The 20,559-nt window shown below is 31.1% G+C and overlaps 4 protein-coding genes across 5 annotated transcripts; 3 read left to right on the top strand and 1 right to left on the bottom strand.

The window, feature by feature from the left end:
- The first annotated feature begins 2,740 nt into the window (after positions 1-2,740).
- Positions 2,741-4,665, top strand: LOC103487865 (cyclin-D3-3-like). Of its 2 annotated transcripts, XM_008446372.3 has the most exons (4): positions 2,741-3,477; positions 3,581-3,782; positions 3,915-4,048; positions 4,160-4,665. In XM_008446372.3, exons 1-4 carry the CDS (start codon positions 2,992-2,994, stop codon positions 4,415-4,417), a joined length of 1,080 nt encoding a protein of 359 aa, XP_008444594.1. In that variant the 5' UTR covers positions 2,741-2,991; the 3' UTR covers positions 4,418-4,665. The 2 variants fall into 2 exon arrangements, with proteins under 2 accessions (XP_008444594.1, XP_050938373.1); XM_051082416.1 differs by having other exon boundaries at positions 3,915-4,665.
- Positions 4,666-9,990: 5,325 nt separating this feature from the next.
- Positions 9,991-10,857, top strand: LOC103487864 (probable carbohydrate esterase At4g34215). Its single transcript, XM_017044463.1, has one exon. It carries the CDS (start codon positions 9,991-9,993, stop codon positions 10,855-10,857), a length of 867 nt encoding a protein of 288 aa, XP_016899952.1.
- Positions 10,858-12,382: 1,525 nt separating this feature from the next.
- On the bottom strand, positions 12,383-13,138 carry LOC127148707 (probable carbohydrate esterase At4g34215). The gene has a single exon (XM_051082916.1). The coding sequence runs from the start codon at positions 13,136-13,138 to the stop codon at positions 12,383-12,385; it is 756 nt and encodes a 251-aa protein (XP_050938873.1).
- A 2,988-nt stretch (positions 13,139-16,126) lies between these two features.
- LOC127148708 (probable carbohydrate esterase At4g34215) lies at positions 16,127-16,882 on the top strand. The gene has a single exon (XM_051082917.1). It carries the CDS (start codon positions 16,127-16,129, stop codon positions 16,880-16,882), a length of 756 nt encoding a protein of 251 aa, XP_050938874.1.
- The last annotated feature ends 3,677 nt before the right edge of the window (positions 16,883-20,559 follow it).

The following is a 20,559-nucleotide window of genomic DNA, read 5'->3' on the forward strand; positions in this document are numbered from 1 at the left end:
TGTCATCCTTACGTAATAGTTACGTATAATTAACATTAAAACAAAAGGGTCTAAAAATGAGAACCCAAAACGAAATAAAGAAGAAAAAAAAAAAAAGGTTGCAGCTTTTAAAAAAGGGTATTGCATTTTTGTTCAAAAGGAAAGTGGATGGGGAGTCCAAAAAATTCGAGAGACATATTATTACTATTACTACTAGCCGGCGTGTCTCAGTTGAATTAAACAGACAAAGAGCTGGCCACCATTTCTCATCTGACTTTGACCATTTTAAGAAACACACACAAAAAAAAAAAAAAAAAAAAAAAAAAAAAAAAAGGAAAAAGAAAAAGAAAAAGGCCGACTCATGTCACTTCACAAATGCATTGGAGGGAATAGATGATTGAAAGTTCGAAAAAGAAACCCACCATTAAATATATTAACTATTAAAAAAGAAGAGCTAGAAAAGTTAAAAGGGCTAATCAGTCATAACCAAAATAAAATTGGTTCCTCTAATTATAATACATTTATCAAACATAGGGTTAGGGACACCGACTCTGATATCTTATGTCTCTACAAGACTTCTTCTTCGACCCAAGTAGTTCAAGAAAACATCTTTTTTGTTCACTGTGATTTTCACTCTTTCCTTCAAATACTTCCTAATGTGTAAAGACAATCCATATTGGTCTGAATTCAGACCTCAAAAAACAGTTTTGGTTATAGGTTTAAAGTGGAAAGAAGAAGAAAGAAGAACAACCCACCTTATGTTACTACGTTGATTCAATTTCCTATCTGTCCCTTCTCGTAGAATGAGCCATCTGAAGTGCAAAACGAGATGTTTGAAAAAGAAGAAAGCAACGTTTCCTTACATACTTATCACTCATACTAACCCTAAACTAACCCCACTTCTACAGTTTTCATTTCTTAAAAAAAATAAAAAACACCTTGATTTGGATGAACCAAATAGAACCTTGTTATACACTATAATTTCAAATTCATGTTTGTATTAAACGTTTTTATGATTATATTGCAAAACCATTGGAACTGTTATTTTAAGACGTTATTATAACCTGCAAAATTCGAGTCTCTTAAACATGTCCCTACAGTCCTTTCGTTTCGTTCTATGTAGGTTTTAGGCCATTGATTTTGTTTGCTTATTCCAACTTAATGAGCTCTATTGCCCTTTGCTTCAGAGGCCTCTGTTTGTTACTAAAGAAAAAAAAAAAAAAAACTTTTTCGTACTTTAAAGCAACACTCTTTAATTACTCACTGCAAACAGTGAACTACCTTGCTTACCCATCTCTCTCCTACCATTCCTCCACTATTGAGAGAAATAAAAGTTCATACCTATTTGAATTTTACTCTCTACATGTTTTCTTTTTCAATAAATATAAAATAAATTAACCAAATGTCACATAACCCTTCTCCGGTAATCATTTGAATTTTGAAAAACTATTTTATTAGTTTTTAAATTTTGGTTTAGATTTTGAAATCACTGCTAAAATGTAAATAATAAACACAATAATAGGTTTAATTTTCAAGAAGTAAAATAATTATCTTAAAACTTTTATATAAGTGTTGGGAATGCAATTTTAAAACGAAGATTTGAATTTCCAAGTCGTTTTAGATTATTAGCACTTGAGGTAGTCCTACAATTATGATAAGATAGTCAACGTGAATGCAATTATACGATAACATAAAATGCTGTATTTTTTTAAAAATTAAAGTTGGAGTGTTTTCTACTTTCTATTTTTTTCATACATTCCATGGTTAAGAAAAAGAAAAAAGAAAAAGAGGAGGTGTGAGCTACCCAATGGGATGAGCTTTTCCTTTTTACCACTCAGCTGACAAATATATAAGAAGTGATCTTTTGTGTTTGTTTTTTTGATAGCTATATGTGGTTGCTTTTGTTTTTCTTTTCCACCACATTATCAAAAATTATTTAACTACTTCAACAATACTATATAGGATGTTTTAGCAGCAGCTCTTTATTTGATTTCAAACATTTCAATTGTTATAGCTAACACTGTATGCTACAATCCCAAAATTGAGTGATGTAAATTGATTTCATTGATAAATTAAAAACCAATCTTTTAACCCTATAATTAGGAGGTTAGAAACATTTGAATCAATGACACTATATTGAGTGAGTGAGAGAGAGTATATACATAAAAGAAAAAGGAAAATGAAAAGGGTGAAATTGAATTCACCGAGAGAGTATTGCATGCGGTTGCCAGCTCATTTCTGATTTTTTTTTTCTCTTTTTCCAAACCTCATTTTTGATTAGTCAAATTTATAATTACTTTTAAGATAATAATAAAAGAAAAAGAAGAAGAAGAAGAAGAGATTTTATTTATTAATTAGGTTGGGGAGTGGGAGAGGCTGAGAAAGCTGAATTGTTTTTACTTTTTGAAATTTTGTTTTTATTTTTGTTTTTAATATTTGTATGTTCATTTTCACACACATTTTTTTAAAAAAAGAAAAATCTTTTATGGAACCATGTGTTAGTGCTTCTTCTCCTTCCCTCCCCCTCTCCCATTTCATTATTTCTTTATTATTACCTTACTACTTCCCTTTTGATCATTCTTTAATTATTATTACATTTTGAAAATAATAATAATATGATACTCTCATACTATACTAAACACTTATTAATGTGATTAAAGTTTTGGATTATTTTTTAGAAACGAGGATGAGGTGTCGAATCAAAGTGAGTTTGTGGGGGTAATATTTATAGTGTAGTAGTAATGGAAAAATCTCCTAATCTTATATTTGTGAATTGTGATTGGGAGCAGTAGATAGAATAGAAGCCCATAGCGGCAGCTACCAAAAACCTACCTATACAAAACTCTCTCTCTTCTTCACTCTGAATGAGATAGATAGACACAAAGAGTGAAGCCTTAGCTCACAACCATGGCTCAGGATTGGTCTTCTTCACCACTTTCCTCGGTTTTCTCCATTCCCTTCTCTCACACCCTACAATGAACCAAAATTCCAACCTCTTCTTCTCAGAAGAAGATGGTACCACCACCATTTGCCCTTGATGCTCTTTATTGCTCGGAGGAGCACTGGGAGGACGACGACGACGACGAAGAACAAGAAACGGGTTTTCGTTTTGATAAGCAATCTTACTCTAATTTAACAACCGAAACAAGTTCTCCGGTTCCGGCTGTGGTGGCAGAGCATGACCTGTTTTGGGAAAACGATGAACTGATTTCTCTGTTTTCAAGAGAGAAGCCTAATGAACTTTTTAAAACCATTCACATTGACCCTTCTCTTGCTGCCGCCCGACGAACCGCCGTCGAGTGGATGCTGAAGGTTAATGCCCATTACTCCTTCTCTGCTCTCACTGCGGTTCTCGCCGTCGATTACTTTGACCGGTTTCTGTCATGTTTTCATTTCCAAAGAGATAAGCCATGGATGTCTCAACTTGCAGCTGTTGCTTGTATCTCTCTTGCTGCCAAAGTGGAGGAGACTCACGTCCCTCTTTTATTGGACCTACAAGTATGTTTTTTTTTCCAGAAATTTTAATAATTACCCAACTGAAAAATGGTTGGATTTGGGTCACATTAATCATTAATCTCTGATGGGGTTTTGACTTGTGCAGGTGGAAGATAGTAGATATCTGTTTGAAGCCAAGACCATTAAGAAAATGGAGCTTCTTGTGCTCTCTACGCTTCAGTGGCGGATGAATCCTGTTACCCCATTTTCTTTTGTGGATTATATCACAAGAAGGCTTGGATTCAAGGACCATATGTGCTGGGAAATTCTTTGGCAGTGTGAACGAACTATTCTCTCTGTTATTTTAGGTACGAAATCATAGATAAAAACTTCATTTCCCTTTACGGATGATGATCCAGTTGTTTTCCTTTAGGCAAAAGTAAGAATATCACTATCTTTATGAATGGATTCCCCCACTCATTTCCTTTTTTGACTTGCAGAGTCAGATTTCATGTCCTTTCTTCCTTCTGCAATGGCCACCGCTACAATGCTGCACGTTTTCAAAGCTATGGAAGAACCTCATTTCAGCGTTGATTACGATTCCCAGCTTCTTGACATCCTCGGAATCGACAAGGTCTGTATTTACCATTCTGATTACAACCCAAATCGCCAAATCCAACAAATCGACGGTTTGAACAAAATTATAATCAAGTCTTTGAAATTTTCGTTTTTGTTTCCAAAACAGGGTAATGTGGAAGAATGCTATAAACTGATCTCAAATGCATCTAGAAGGAACGGAAACCAGTTCAAGAAACGTAAATTCGGGTCGTTAATTCCGGGGAGCCCGAACGGCGTGATGGACGTAACATTCAGCTCCGATAGCTCGAACGACTCGTGGTCAGTGGCTTCGTCGGTTTCATCTTCGCCGGAGCCATTAACGAAGAAGAACAGAGTAGATGGATCAGTGTCTGGAGATTGTCAAACATTCCGAACGCTCTCTTAATTAACTTCCCTTTTCTTTCTTTTTTTTCCGTCGTAATCCTTGTACGTTGAATAAGAATTAGAATCAATCTTTTTTCAATGAAATTATGCAAGTTAAATTGCCTTACCATCTCTGCAGTTGAGGGAAGTTTAGAAAGCAGAGATGACTGGCATTTTATCCGGATGCAAAGGTCATGAGAACGAAACTATTAACAATATGAAGAGCAGTTTAAGTTGTTTAATCATCATAATCATCTGTTTTTATTTACACATGGGTTTACTAAATCTTTGAATGTTAGATCACCGGCCAAGATCTTAATTATCAGCAACGTGGTTAGTTGAAAATATGAAATGAAGGAATGAAAAGGAATTGGGAATTTGTTTGCATGTGAACACAAAGGAAGAAGAGGAAGAAAGATTTTGTCGGCCACTTTGGCTTTGAAATTTGGAAGAAATGATTTTGGGTTTGACTTGAAACATATTTGGTAATCACAATCTTTTATGTTTGAATTTTTGCTTCAAAATCACTTTGGGACCATTTGAATTAGAATAATAATAATAAAAAAGAAAAGAGTATCTTGTTCTTCCAACTTTTGGTTCCTGAGTTAAACCTACCATTTGGACAGTATGGTCCCCTTTGTTGTTGTGTTTCTCTAAAAATACTCAAAATTTGTATCTTCTCTTTCTTTAAGATGGGAATTGGAAGAAATCAATCTCAATCAACCCAAGTTTTTCTTTCCTTTTTTTTTTTTTTAAAAAAAATAGATTAGTGTAAAAAGTCAGCCTGATCACCAACAACAGAAATTGTTTTAAGAGCCATAGCGTGACTTCTAGCTTTACTTTTTAGACGTTTAAACTGTAAATATATAGATCAAAACTATAATATCTCAACTGACACATATTAGTATTAATAATAATAGGTGTTTTTGATAGTCCAGATGTTCGAAATGTATACTTTTTAGTCTCCAAACAATTTTGTAATAAAAAACAGAAGTTATATAAATGTTTAAAGTTTAGATAACATAATTCCCAAATAATTTTGGGAATCAAAATTTAATCTATGTATGAAACAAATATTTGTTGAATTTCTAGACTGAGCAAGTTATTTTGTCCATAAAGTTAAGTTGGTAGAGGTTCTGAGGGGGAGATTGTGGTTTGAAAATGGGTATAAGAAAAGAGTAGAAAGTGAGAGGACAAGTGGAGATGGATTAATATCCCTCTCAACAGGGCAACACTTAAATGATAGGCTACTCCTACTCCCATCTATTCACAATTTTCCATAACCAACCAACTCCCTCTTTTTAATTCAATGCAGTTTTCTTTTTCTTTTTCTTTTTCTTTCTTTCTTTCTTTCTTTTTTTTTTTTTTTTTTTTTTTTTTTTTTTTTAAATATCCAACTTTCCCATCTTCATCCTTAAATTTGAATTATCCCTAATCAAAATAACGTTGTTTTCAACAAGTTTTGCTATTTAGAATCTATTTAGGGGAAGTTGAAGAGAGAAGAGAAGAGAAGAGAAGAGGAGAGGAGAAGGGTTGCATGTGCTTTTCTCTTACTTTAAATTAAAGGGAATGAATGATGAAAATGAAGAAGAAGGTCTTTTAACTTAAAACTAACACACTGCTCACTCACTCACTTAACTCCTCATTCTTTTAGAAAAATCTTTTACAAATTGGTCACCCGCAATTATCGGGACTATACACATTATATTAATTTATTCAATCTTTCCACTCATCATATATTTGGTTTCACAACCCCAAAGTTTACACCAACTCATCCTTCCTTTATTCTAATAATAATAATAATAGTAATAATAAAACATCCAACCACGTGCTCCATTGAATTAATCTTTGTGATAAATCACACAAACTACCTTTAAAATATGATAATAATTGCAATTATATCCTTCAAGTTTTGTTGATAAGTGAAACATGAATCTTAAGACTTATACATGTCTTAAAATAGAATATTTTTGATATTTTTGATATTTTTTTTTTATTGTAAGTCAGGTAAGTTTGTTTTATAGATATTTTGATAGGTTGTTATATTTTTGAAGGACAAATTCAATTATTTTATTTGGTTCTTTATTGTCTTAGGGCCTCCAAAATGAATGTGCCATTTTTATCACTTTTAACTCATTAATTACATTCTTTTTATTATTTTATTTCGACGAAACATTATAAAATATTAAGAATAGATTATTATTTCATCTTATTTTGATTATTTTTATATGTAGGAAACTATATGACCCATCAAATTAATTCTTTTTTTTTTTCTTTGAAAAGACAAATAAAGAAAATAAATAACAAATGATTACCAATTTACCATCCATGATACTTAATACTTTTTCTAAAAGAGAGAAAAATCTATAATTGATATTCTTTATTATTTTTTTTTTTAAAAAGAAACCATTGTGATCATTTGAGTCAATGCATTGAGAAAAAAGAAGAAGAAGAAGAAAGGTAAGATAAGATCCATGAATATTGTGTATATGTCAATAGTGACACAAAAAAAGAGTGGAAAATTGAAAAGAAATGAAAGAAATAAAATTAGAAAAAAAGAGAGAGATCCATAAAAAGGGGAAAAAGAGGAATATAGAAAGAGAGAAAGTTCATGAGAAGAGAAGAATATACGTAGAGAAAATGGATGAGGACAATACTTTTTCAATTTTGTTTGAGAAATCTTTTGGGTTTGCTTTGAATAAATGAAGTTGGGAATTTCAACTCTAAAAGGAAACAAAAAACACAAAGGTAGACATCAAAGTATGGATGTTTGGCCCTCAAAGACAAAGAAAAAGCAAATACATTTCTTCACTCTCTCTATATTTTCACATATTATTTTATATTTCTTTCTTCTTTCTACTTCCCTTAGTGACATAGGTTTCGTATTATATTTTAATATGCTCATACCAATGAATGAATTAGTTGTGTGCAGTCAAATTTTATTTATTTTATTCGTCTCCAAGTTGAGAAAAATTTGATTGAAAAAAAATTAGACTTTAAGAACCTGGTTATCATTTTCTAAGTATATATATATATATATATATATATATATATATATATATATATATATATATATATATCATTGCTTTCAAATGACTCCAAGTAGAAAAAAAAGAAAAGAAAAGATATTCACCTATTCTTTCAATGTAGATTCTTTTTTAATTTCTTTTCTCCCTATGATGTGTTTCTAAAATCATATTGACCTCCTATGACAAACCTACTTGACTTCCAATTCTTGATTTATGGATTAACAATGATTTTAAAATAAATTCTTCTTTATTTAAAATCTTTTGCTAAAAAATGTTCTCAAAAATTATTTTGAGGGGTTGAAAGACATTTGAATTTTTCTTCCTAAAATAACTAAGATTAACGTCTTAACCCTTCAATTATTCCCTTGATTTATGTTGATCTCAAAGGAGAAAGAAGAGAAGAAAAAAGGAGAGGAAGAGGAAGGAGGAGGAGAAGGAAAAAAAGCTATTGAATTCTAGTGACCTAATAATGTGAACTCAAAGTACAATAATGACAAAGAGAATTGGTATAATTTTCAAAAATAGTAATTTATAAATTAAGAATTGATAAAAACTATGAAATTATTAAAGGAGGTTCAATTTCAAATTCCATAATCCAGATTTTAATGTAAGAATGTAAATAAATAAAAAGAAGGAGACATAACATTGATGTACCATCAATAATGTGCCGTCAATGAAGAGTATTATTACATTTTGATAGTGTAGTTAAAATCCAATCTCCGCCAACTTAAACAAATTCAAAATATGAATTAGATATGCATATAGTTTTTTTTTTTACATTACAAAAAAGTTAGAAACTTACTAATTCAGTCTCTCAAATTGTTATTCATTGATGATTTAATAACGAACTGACTATCTAAACAATGTTGCCTTATTTCTTCATACCAATAAAAGAAAGGGCTCCAAATTCACCAATTTTGGGTCATAGCCCATTGGGCTTTAATTGGGGTATCGCAGCGCCTTTCGGCCGTTGTAAGAAAGTTACAACTACAAATTCAACGGTGCCTCATAGAGCTTCAATTTGATTCACCATGGTCGGTGCCTTTCCCTTTCCCTTTCCCAAAAACCGCATCCTTGGCGGAACGAAGGGCGTTACCCACAGCAGCGGCTGCACTCCCCAAAACTCCACTGCCGCCATCGGCAGGTTGTTTTCGAGTTAAATGAACCACCGTGGTGCCTTCATTTGTTGGCTCCATCTGCTTAACAACCTTGGTTCCAATGGCTCCTTCTTCTTCATTTATTTTCTCGGACGATCCTTCCTTCAGAAACACAGAGAGTCCTATATTATTAATTCGCACAACAGAATTAAAAACAACGATAGCGTTCAATATTACCTGGGATTGATGCATGGCTGCACTGTACCTTTTCTTTACCGAATTTTCCGATCCAAACAATCCTCCACAGAAGTTGTTATGTGAATATTGGTTTCAAATTTGTTTTCTTTATATAATTTGGTTTAGTACTTTATGGGGATGGTACGGTACGGATGACACGTTCACCATTGTGTGGCAGCTCATAGTTACTTCATCAACCCCATACCCCACAAGTGGTGCTATATAGTAAACTAAATTCCAAATTATCTGGAAATGTGTGTGTCAACACCCCTGTTCATCCTCAATCCACATCATTTCAATTCGTTACTTTATTGCATTGATAAGAATCACCATTTAAATTATCATATTACACAAATTATCCTGTTATATCTCTTCTATACTGATCATCATGGACATTACCATCAAATAAGGACTACGATAGAAGAGATATGTCTCTAATACAATGCACTATGTAAAATGTTTGCTGTGTATTTTGTCGAAACTCAATTATATAAATATTATAGTTCCATCTTTAAAGTTAGCATTTCGATTCCTTTACTCTAAGTATATATATATACATGATGGTCGGGAAATAATATGTTGCAAGCAAAGTCACTAAAAATGATTTTCAGTTTTGGACGATAATATAGACCTTTTAACATATACACATTTTTCAAAATCAAGAACATGTGTGTGCAAATATTAAAATCTATTATTGGAAATCCTTATTAGGTGAACATATTTAAAATATTGTTGGAGTACAAAAGGGAAGTTTATATATTTGATGAATTAATTTATTGATATAATTTTATGTCAAAATCAAACGATATCTTTTACTTATTTGTTGTTATTAGAAAACAAAAATGGAAGCTAAGAGCAGATGATCGAAACAATATAGGGAGATGGAAAATATATAAAAATAAAAAAAGGTGTTTGATTTGTATATGTGTGTATTACACATAGAGTTAGATATGTTCGAGAAATAAGTAATTTGAAACCGACAAACACTCACAGACCTCAAATGTTTACCAATAAAAATTAACCGTGGAAGCGAACTAATGCTAAAAATAGAATCAGAGTTGAGTATAAAAGGTGAGGATCACCAACAAGGAAAGGCAGAGGCAAGGATCAGCCAACCAAGCCAAGAGTGGTTGTGTTGGTGTTTGTGCAGATAGACACAGAGGAAAGAACTTTCCTCCTTTCTTTTATCACTTTTTTTCTGTGTCTATCTGCCCAAATACAAGATGTCAGGAATGGCTTTGGTGAAACTATCAATCCTCTTATGTGCAATGTTATTTGGTCCTTCTCTCTCAGGAGCGGTTTCTCCACAGAACATATTCATTCTTGGTGGTCAGAGCAACATGGCTGGTCGAGGTGGAGTTGAAAAAAATTCGAGTGGAAAATTTGAGTGGGATGGTGTGATCCCACCAGATTGTAAACCCAACCCATCTATTCTACGACTCAACGCTGCACGTCAATGGGAGGTAGCACGAGAGCCTCTCCATTGGGATATCGACGTTATGAAGGCAAATGGAATTAGTCCAGGAATGGGATTTGCTCATGAACTTCTAGTAAAGGCAGGGCCAAGAGCTGGTGTTGTGGGTTTAGTTCCTACTGCTATAGGTGGCACATTCATCCGACAATGGTTGAAAAATGATAGCTATCCAAATGCAACATATTACCAAAATTTAGTTGAACGGATTCAAGCGTCGGATAAAGAAGGTGGAGTTGTTCGTGCTCTTTTATGGTTCCAAGGGGAAAGCGATGCGGCTGTGAAAGAGGAAGCTATAAATTATAAAGACAACTTGAAGACTTTCATTATGGACCTTCGCAGAGACATCCAGCCTAGATTTTTACCTGTAATTATTGTTAAAATAGCCCTCTACGACTTTCTTCGGGCGAATGCTACTGATAATTTGTCAATCGTGAGAGCTGCACAAGAAGCAGTTAGCAAGGAGGTGCCAGATGTATCGATCATCGACTCATGGAAATTGCCGATGAACTTAAAAACACGTGAAGGCTTTAACTTGGATCGTGGTCATTTTAATACCACAATCGAACTTACTGCTGGTAAATGGTTGGCTGATGCCTACCTCTCACGTTATAGCCGGTTACTCTAATCCTATATTGTCTATCCTTCTATTTGTACTTTTAATCACTTTGATTCTATCATTCTTTTGCTTCTTTTGTTAAATAATATTTCTGTTCCATATTAATATTCCACATTTTGGATGATCAAATACTTCTTTTTTTAATTTACCAACGTAAAAACATCAACAGGAAGAAACAATAAGCAATTAACAGGATTGTATACTTATCCGCATAAATTTTCACATATCCATTTTAATATATTTTGGCCAACTATGAATTATTATTTTGAAGACCAAAATATGATAGACTAAAACTGTAAGGTGTCTCTTTTATGATCATCTGGTTTATAGCCATAAATTTATCGAATTTAATCATGATTAATTTCTGGCCCATGATCGAGATGATTCTTGTTAGTAGCTTAATTGTGCATGCATGAAATGATTATCAAATTGTATCTAACTGAATAATCTAAATCGTTGGATTCCAAAATCTAACCTAATTTAAAGTCATCGTTGTCAAATTTATGAGCTCATAAATTGAATAAAATCCAAATCCATGTCAACGTCTAAGAATCTATGTTTAAATAAAGGCATTTATTATCAGAACTTTGAAAAACTAGTGATCTAAAGAGTGAAATTCTAAATATTTGAATAACATAGCTCTCTTAAAGTTTGAAGATTGGATGACAAGAATCTTTGGAGAGTGTAACTCTCTTACAGATTTGAATAACAATGAGTTCTAAGGTCTAATCTCATTCTAAATTCTTTGAAAGATTTGGAAGAAGAGAATTTTCATTTAGCATCCATGGAAGAAAATTTTCAAAGATCCTTTATCAAAGATTGTACTCTACTACTAGCTTATATATCAATACAAATATAAAATTTATTTCAAAAATTAAAAGTTTTCACAAATCTTATTCAATAATGTGTTTAAGTCACTAATTTAAAATTGAAACTATAAATTTGTAAGAACTGATGTCACGATCTATAATAATAATTAAAAGAATGGATATAGGGAAATGAAATAATTAATTTGAATATGCCATTTTAACAAATAAACTAGAATAAAATATATATATATATATATATATATATAGAGAGAGAGAGAGAGAGAGAGAGAGGTGTTTTTAAAGGGGGAAAAAAAAAAAACAAAGTGTATTATGAAATTAAAGTAAATGTGTTTCTGTACGAAGTCGGCAAACACCTAAATTCTGTTCACAGCCATTTTGATTTCGATAGGTATAATCATAAAAAAAGAAAATTAATGTAAAATTTTGGTGTTAGATATAATTTTGTTAATTGACCTAAATAGAAAAATGTTTGTCAATTCTTTTTCTTGTTTGTTTTGCCCCGAAAGTATCTTTTTTCTAGTGTTAGTGTAGAATCATGCAAAGATGGTTCGACCAGAGATGTGTGAGTAAGAAATTATTTCGATTAATTAATTATGTTGAGAGACAATTGGAACATTGATATAGAATAATAGAAGTGGATAGATGATTTTATTGATATTAGAATAAGAAAGTTGATAAAGAGTAGGAAATAATAAATAATAGAATTAAAGTAAATGACCAAAGTGGGAGAGGTAGGTATTAGCCAACCATTTACCCAAAGTAATTTCGGTAGAGGTATTAAAATGACCATGATCTAGGTTGAGTCCTTCGTTTGTTGTAAAGTTTATAGGTAATTCCAAGGCATCGATGGTCACCACATTAGGCAACTCCTTTGCAACTGCATCTTGTGCTGCCCTCACTGCTGGCAGGTTATGAGTATCGTGCTTCATGAAAAAGTCGTAGAGGGCTATTTTAACAACAACGATGGGTAAAAATCTAGGTTTTATATCATTGCGGATGTCGGTGAAGAATTTCATTAGGTTGTCTTTGTATCTCATAGCAGTGTCGTTCATAGCTGCATCGCTTTCTCCCTGGAACCAGAAAAGAGCACGCACAACCCCTCCATCTTTATCGGATGTTCTGATTCGTTCAATGAAGTTTTGGTAAAAGGTTGCACTAGGATTGCTAGGATTTTTAAGCCATTGTCCAATTAAAGTGCCACCTCTAGCACATGGAACTAAACCCACAGCGCCAGCTTTTGGCCCAGCTTTGGCTAGCAGTTCCTTAGCAAATGGGATACCAGGACCAATTCCAGCTGTTCTGTTGATGTCAATTCCCAAATGAAGAGGCTCTCGTGCTACCTCCCATTGGCGATCAGGGTTCAATCGTAGGATGGATGGTTCAGGTGTACATTCTGGTGGAACTAACCCATCCCATGTGAGTTTTTTATTATACATCTCAACCCCACCTCTACCAGCCATGTTACTCTGACCTGCGAGGATGAATATATTCTTAGGAGGAACAGCTCCTGAAAGATAGGAACCATATAACATCACACATAATATGATTGATAATCTCAACAAAACCATGTTGACCTTTTAACTTGTGTCTGTGCAAATAAACACCGAAGAAAAGTGTAAACAATGTGTGCACGTTTTTTTATAAAAAAGGTTGTAACTTTTCCTCTTGTGTCTATTTGCACAGACACAACTACTCTCTTGCTTTAGTTACTCTCCTCTTTAGTTTGGTTGGCTAATCCTTGCCTCTGCCTTTCTCTACGTTGGATACCATACCTTTATACTATTTTTTTACTCTATTTTTAGTATGGTTAGTTTTAAAGATCATTTTTCTAAGTGAATATTTGTGGATTACGAGTGTTTTTCTCTTTAAATTAGTTTGAACCACCCTTAATTTGGTAAATTTCTATATTATGAACTTCAAAATTAAATCTACTCTCCTCAAATTAGATTTTTTTCAATAAATTATGATTTTTTTCAATAAACTATGCATGTCTTGTCTACCTCCTTCAAATATATTTTTCTTCTTGTTGGACTATTGATTTTTGTGATTGGTTTTTCCATATTGTTGGGTCGATAATAAAGATTTTGAAGTGGTAACCATTTGTTATCGAAATTACCTATAAACTTTGACAGCACGAAAGTTTTGACCAAGATCTTGATTATTTTAATATCGTACAAAATTACTTGGCGTGAATGTATAATTACCTAACATATATCTCTTCCACTATGGTTATTTATTCTAATTTTATTATTTATCGTTTTTTAATTTTTATTCTTTCTCTTATACATCTCAACAAAGTCATCTTCAACTTCTCGGATTTATATATATATAATAGTTCTATCAACGGACTTATTGATTCACCCGTAATCATTTCTCTTTTATATTGTACAAGTCTAACTAGTAAATAAAATTTGAATTTGGAAAAGCAAACCCAATTAAAATCTAAAACATAAAATAGTAAACTAACCTAACAAGTAAAAGAAAACGTTGCTATATAAAAAGATCCTACGTCTATAATATTTTAATCTATATATATATATATATATATATTATATTGAACAACTTATGAGTTTTATCTTATATATAAAATTCTTTTAAATATAGTTTGTTAGCTTACCTATTGTTCGTATCATAATATAATATATGAAATCTAATCTTCAATCTCATTTGGGTATCAAACCTCAAATCTAAAAATTTATAATAAGACGTTATTATCAAAATTGATAGAATAGTTATATATATCAAAGCTAAGGTAAGAGAATAATAATAAAAATTAAAATATATATGTTTTTCTTTTGAGGATTTTGGAAGCATTAATATTTAAATGCACATTCCCGGTTTGAATAATGCAGCAATCACAAACCTTAAATATATAATGCTTAATAATTTACATTATTATTCCGAACACCTTCCCGACATTCTTTAATTATTGCTTTATTTGTTTTATAAAAAAAAAAAATGTTACCAAATGTGAAGAGAAAAACAAACAAACAAACAAATAAATATTAGTGTCTCATTCTCTAATAATTTAACCATTTCTGTCGTTTTGTATTTTTACACTCTTGCTTTTATGTAGATCAAACAACTTGCCCATCGCCAATGTTATTATATTTTTTCTTTGTTTTTTTGTTAAGAAAATTTGATAGTTACATATTAATTAGTAAATTAAAGTTTCTCGACACATTTCATGAATTCAATTATATGTTTATTATTCTAACACACGGCCTAATTGGTTTAGTAGGAAGACAATACCATAGTTAGACTTTTTATTGTTCTTCCCTTTTTCTCATAAATATCATAAAACTCTAATTTTACGATCATTTTGAGATTTAAACATAGATTAAAAAAAAAAAAAACAAAATCTACGAATAATTGATTTACCTAACAACCTCTTGTAATCTAAAAAAGTATTATTGGTGGTATTTCTTTTAACAATGTATTTCAAATCGAAATGAGAAAACTGTAGTATACTATTAAATAAAGAATAAATGTAGTAGTTCGAAGATGATAACCTTATATTTATATATTGATTTCTAGGGTTTCCATAATTAATTAATAGAAAAACTATGTGCACATGAGAATAATGAAAGAGCTTAAATAATATGTAATTACTATTTAATTTGTTGCCCACATATGAATTAATTCCAACAATAATCTTCCACTTTGATAACAATTTTATTTTACTAGCAAATATAGCAATTAAATCACTTTATTCTTTTAGTGCACAGCTGAATGCTATTTCATTCTTTAAAAAGAAAACTTTCATTTAATTATCACAGTCATGTCCATTTCATATAAACAATGAGAAACCAAAATAGATTTTGTCACATATTTTGTCGTGCCCTAGCCTCCAATGATCACAACACCTAACATATATGCAATGACATTGGGTTAAGTGTGGAAGAGTAGGCATGAAATTGGTTTGATTCCCCCACCTATGCTTTTTTTTTTCAATAACTTTGCAAAAGTAAAAAAAAGAAAATAATATATTATTAATAATAGATTAAAAATATATATACCTCTATATATAGATATTTTACAAAGCGAGAAACACTCGAGCTCCACAAAAATTAACCTATCAAAATTAACTCTAAAACTAAATGCACTAAAAATAGAGTCATAGCAAAGTATAAAAGGTGAGGGTCTCTAATGTATAGAAAGGCAGAGGCAAGGATTAGCCAACCAAACTAAAGAGGGGAGTAACTAAAGCAAGAGAGTAGTTGTGTCTGTGCAAATAGACACAAGAGGAAAAGTTACAACCTTTTTTATAAAAAAACGTGCACACATTGTTTACACTTTTCTTCAGTGTTTATTTGCACAGACACAAGTTAAAGGTCAACATGGTTTTGTTGAGATTATCAATCATATTATGTGTGATGTTATATGGTTCCTATCTTTCAGGAGCTGTTCCTCCTAAGAATATATTCATCCTCGCAGGTCAGAGTAACATGGCTGGTAGAGGTGGGGTTGAGATGTATAATAAAAAACTCACATGGGATGGGTTAGTTCCACCAGAATGTACACCTGAACCATCCATCCTACGATTGAACCCTGATCGCCAATGGGAGGTAGCACGAGAGCCTCTTCATTTGGGAATTGACATCAACAGAACACCTGGAATTGGTCCCGGTATCCCATTTGCTAAGGAACTGCTAGCCAAAGCTGGGCCAAATGCTGGCGCTGTGGGTTTAGTTCCATGTGCTAGAGGTGGCACTTTAATTGGACAATGGCTTAAAAATCCTAGCAATCCTAGTGCAACCTTTTACCAAAACTTCATTGAACGAATCAGAACATCCGATAAAGATGGAGGGGTTGTGCGTGCTCTTTTCTGGTTCCAGGGAGAAAGCGATGCAGCTATGAACGACACTGCTATGAGATACAAAGACAACCTAATGAAATTCTTCACCGACATCCGCAATGATATAAAACCTAGATTTTTACCCATCGTTGTTGTTAAAATAGCCCTCTACGACTTTTTCATGAAGCACGATACTCATAACCTGCCAGCAGTGAGGGCAGCACAAGATGCAGTTGCTAAGGAGTTGCCTGATGTGGTGACCATCGATGCCTTGGAATTACCTATAAACTTTACGACAAATGAAGGACTCAACCTAGATCATGGTCATTTTAATACCTCTACCGAAATTACTTTGGGTAAATGGTTGGCTAATACCTACCTCTCCCACTTTGGTCATTTACTCTAATTTTATTATCTGTCATTTTCTATTATTTATTAATTAACTCTCTTATGCATCTTAATATTTATTATGATTTATAATAAAATCATCCTTTCCACTCTCTTTTTCTTCAAATTCCATCTCTATTCAATCCCAAACTTATTTAACATTCACCTCATTTCCATATCTTTCTAAGTTCTTGATCATTTAAATAATTAAAAATCGCAAAATGTTGTACATGTAGTATAGCTTAAATGTGAGTGGAATCAAATATATAAAATCCCAATTTTGTTTGAATCTCTCAGCGTAATAGATTCAAATTTCCATCCATCTTTGATCAAACTAAACTAATCAAATAACCACCAACAAATTGTCAACTATACTCATCTTAATATAATATGGTCATAAGAAAAATAAGGAGAACCTAAAATCGATATAATTGAAACTCGTAAAATCATGAAATAACCGAAATACACAACATAACAATATAGAAAACTTATTTCTATATCTAATTTTTATGTCGGTTTAATTGGTCAAATGAAAAGTCAAAATCGATATAATGAATATAATATGGATAATATTTAATTAATATGGTTTTGTTACATAAAGAATAAAATTATGTATTAGAGGGAATGGAAGCATGGAGATTTAAATATACACATTTTCTTGATAGGGTGCTTCAAACACATCGAATTATATATCATCACAAAGCTTATCTACTGCATAATAATTTATATAACTATTCCCTAACTACTTCCCGACATTCTATAATTAGTGTTTTATTTTGTTTAAAATGTTACCAAATGTGGAAGAGATAATTAAAATAAATTAAATTGCATGTTTTATTTAGAGCAATATTTATTCGTTGATTAGGTTTATTTATGGAGCAATATTTATGTATTTATTATCAAATGGTTCTTGGTTGTGTTTATGTACCCAACATCTTTAATACCTACGAATATGAAATTATATAAGATACCCTCGTCTATAAATATGACATAGTATAACCATGTTGGATTATTATTAGATATCAAAGAAGTGGAGTAGTTTACTTTTAGTTTTTTGGTTTTTTTTTTTTTTTTAAAAAAAAAAATTATTATTCTTATTCTTATGAGGGACCCTATATAATATTATCCAACAACAAACACATTTTAGGTTGCACCTCTCCATTCAATTATTATGTTAGGTGAAAGTAACAAGATCATGTGACCTTCATCACATTCAAACAAACAATTTTAAGATGCATAAAAATGGGAACTTTGTTTAAAGCTTTCCCCCTAATATTTTATTTCACTCTCAATCTTTTTTTTTCTTTTTTTTCTTACCTTCATTATTAAGATATGCTAAACACATTATAAAGTCTAGTCAAATGTCATGTTACAAAAAGCTGTTCTTGTTTTTCAATTTTCTACCTTAATCTATTTCTAATTAAATTCTATACCACCTTTCCTCACATTTTGTTTTCATCAACCTTACCTAAATCTAATCATATACTTAACATGGTTTTTCTACTTTTTGCCAAACTTCTTATTTTTCCTATTTTCTAAATCTTGATTTAAAGTTTTATTCTGGTTTCTTACATTTATGTTAATTTAATAGGAAAGTTGTTCGTTTTAAAATATGGTTGATTATTAAAAGATTTCTTTATTTGAAAATAAAAAAATAAAAAAAAAAAGATTATAAAGTGGTTTTGAAAAATATTTGGTTGTTTGTTTGAAAATTGACTAAACATTTTTAGGTACTTTAAAAAGGTACCCTAGACAGGAACTAGAAAGTTTGAAATATATAGATTACATAAAAACATATTTACTTTTTCAAAATGAAAAACATAAAACTAAATTCCTTGTTTTTATTTTTTATTTTTATATTTTCAAATAAGGCGCCTAAATGAAAATGGATTTATATTTTAAAATTTGAAAGGCTAATTTCCATAAAGAGACAACACTCAATTCTTTTCATAGTATTTAGTTTGGAAGTTCACTCTCCCATTAATCCTTTCTGCCTTTTTTTTTCTCTCTCTCTCTTTTCTTTTTCTTCAATTTTAATTGCTTTTTTATTTTTCATTTTTAAAAAATTGTCATATTCTTGTATTAAAAAATCCATCCATCCCAACTTGTATTAATAAAATCTACTCATACATTACTTTTTTTTTTTTTTTTAATCAGAAACATTCTATAAGCACTTAGAATTATAAGGTAATTCCAAAATTGACCCTAAACCCTTAGAAACTCCTAAATATATATATATATATATATTCCTTTTTTGGTACAACTTGTAATTTTTTCCCCACATTTCCATTATTTTGTTTCTTCTAATTTTCAACACTTTTTTTTCTCAAATCTCCTTTGATCATAGTTTCAAGAGCACAACTAATTTAGGTATGTGTCAATCAATCAAATCACTGCGATCTTTTTTCATATTAAAATGAAATAAAATGCAAAAATAAAATTTTTTAACATTTTTTGTAAAAAGAAAAGTAGATTTAGAACATATCTAATTGAACATTTATGTCTTCAGATTGGTAAAACATAAACTACATTTAAAAAAAAAAAACATTTTAAAGTTAGTTTTTACAGGTGAAATATCCTTTTTGACCACTAAAATTTAAAAGCAATTAATATTTAAATTTTTAAATTTTCAAAACCGACACTTTTAAACTTTAAATTTTGAATTTAACTTATGATTCTTAAAGTTTCAAAAGGAGTAAGTTTACGTTTTTTAATTTTGAATTTTATTTTTAGTTGATCCATTAAATTCAAAACGAGTTTCTAACCTATATGTAAGTAAAGTCGTATGAATTGATTTAAGAAAATAATAGATAAGAGGTTGAATACCAAAATTAAATGAATGGAAGAACAGTTTTACTTAAAGAGAGCGGAAGGCATAATCTAATATGAAACCCGATGAATGAAATAGATTTCAAATTAAAAATATTATTTAAAAAAGAAAATAAAAAAAGGAATATATAATGTAAATGTGATGAAGGGAGAAATAAAAAGGAAAGGAAAAGAAAAGAAAAGAAATGGAAGTTACGTGAAAATGGGAAAGGCGGTGGAGGGGTTTTTGGCAGTTTTCTAGAGTGTGGTGGCAAATTCCACGTGGTAGAATATAATTTGTTAATGGGCAGAGTTTACAGGCTGGACTGACATGATAGCAAAGCAAAGGCGTTCTTCCCGCGATTCTGCTTCTCAACTTTTGTCCTTCTATTGCCAGCTCAGCAACTCATTGCGTTTCATTTCTAAAATATCTTTTATTTAATTAAAATAATTATTTCCCAAATGCTGTCCAGCCTGTCTTGGTCAAACACCTCCCGCTCCCATCCAACTTCCCAACCGTACTCTTTTTTCTAAATTATTCTTATCCTTATATTTTCCTTTTCTTTTCTTTTCTTTTTTTTTTTTTTAAAAAATAATAATAATAATAAACCTAAAAAATAACATCACGTTTGAATTTCAATTTAATCTCTTTTTCCAACGGCTCCCTCTTCCCATTCCTTTTCATTCATCTCATCAATAACAATAAATAATGCTTGAACCAAACCACGTTAACGGACCAAATTTCATGAGTTTTATTTTCATAATTTAAATAAGAAAGGAATTCAAAATGCCGTTACTTTATTATTATTATTATTATTATTATTATTAATTACAAATTGCTTGAATTTGGGTAATTACCTAAAAACCTATTGTGGTGTGTAGGTAAGG

This window comes from Cucumis melo, chromosome 3 (genome assembly GCF_025177605.1).
Source record: "Cucumis melo cultivar AY chromosome 3, USDA_Cmelo_AY_1.0, whole genome shotgun sequence".
Taxonomy (NCBI): domain Eukaryota; kingdom Viridiplantae; phylum Streptophyta; class Magnoliopsida; order Cucurbitales; family Cucurbitaceae; genus Cucumis; species Cucumis melo.

Coding starts and splice junctions, on each gene's coding strand:
- LOC103487865 (XM_051082416.1), top strand. CDS start 2,992: ATGGTACCACCACCATTTGCCCTTGATGCTCTTTATTGCTCGGAGGAG. Junction 3,478..3,580: donor CTCTTTTATTGGACCTACAA/GTATGTTTTTTT, acceptor TGACTTGTGCAG/GTGGAAGATAGTAGATATCT. Junction 3,783..3,914: donor TATTCTCTCTGTTATTTTAG/GTACGAAATCAT, acceptor TTTGACTTGCAG/AGTCAGATTTCATGTCCTTT.
- LOC103487864 (XM_017044463.1), top strand. CDS start 9,991: ATGGCTTTGGTGAAACTATCAATCCTCTTATGTGCAATGTTATTTGGT.
- LOC127148707 (XM_051082916.1), bottom strand. CDS start 13,138: ATGGCTGGTAGAGGTGGGGTTGAGATGTATAATAAAAAACTCACATGG.
- LOC127148708 (XM_051082917.1), top strand. CDS start 16,127: ATGGCTGGTAGAGGTGGGGTTGAGATGTATAATAAAAAACTCACATGG.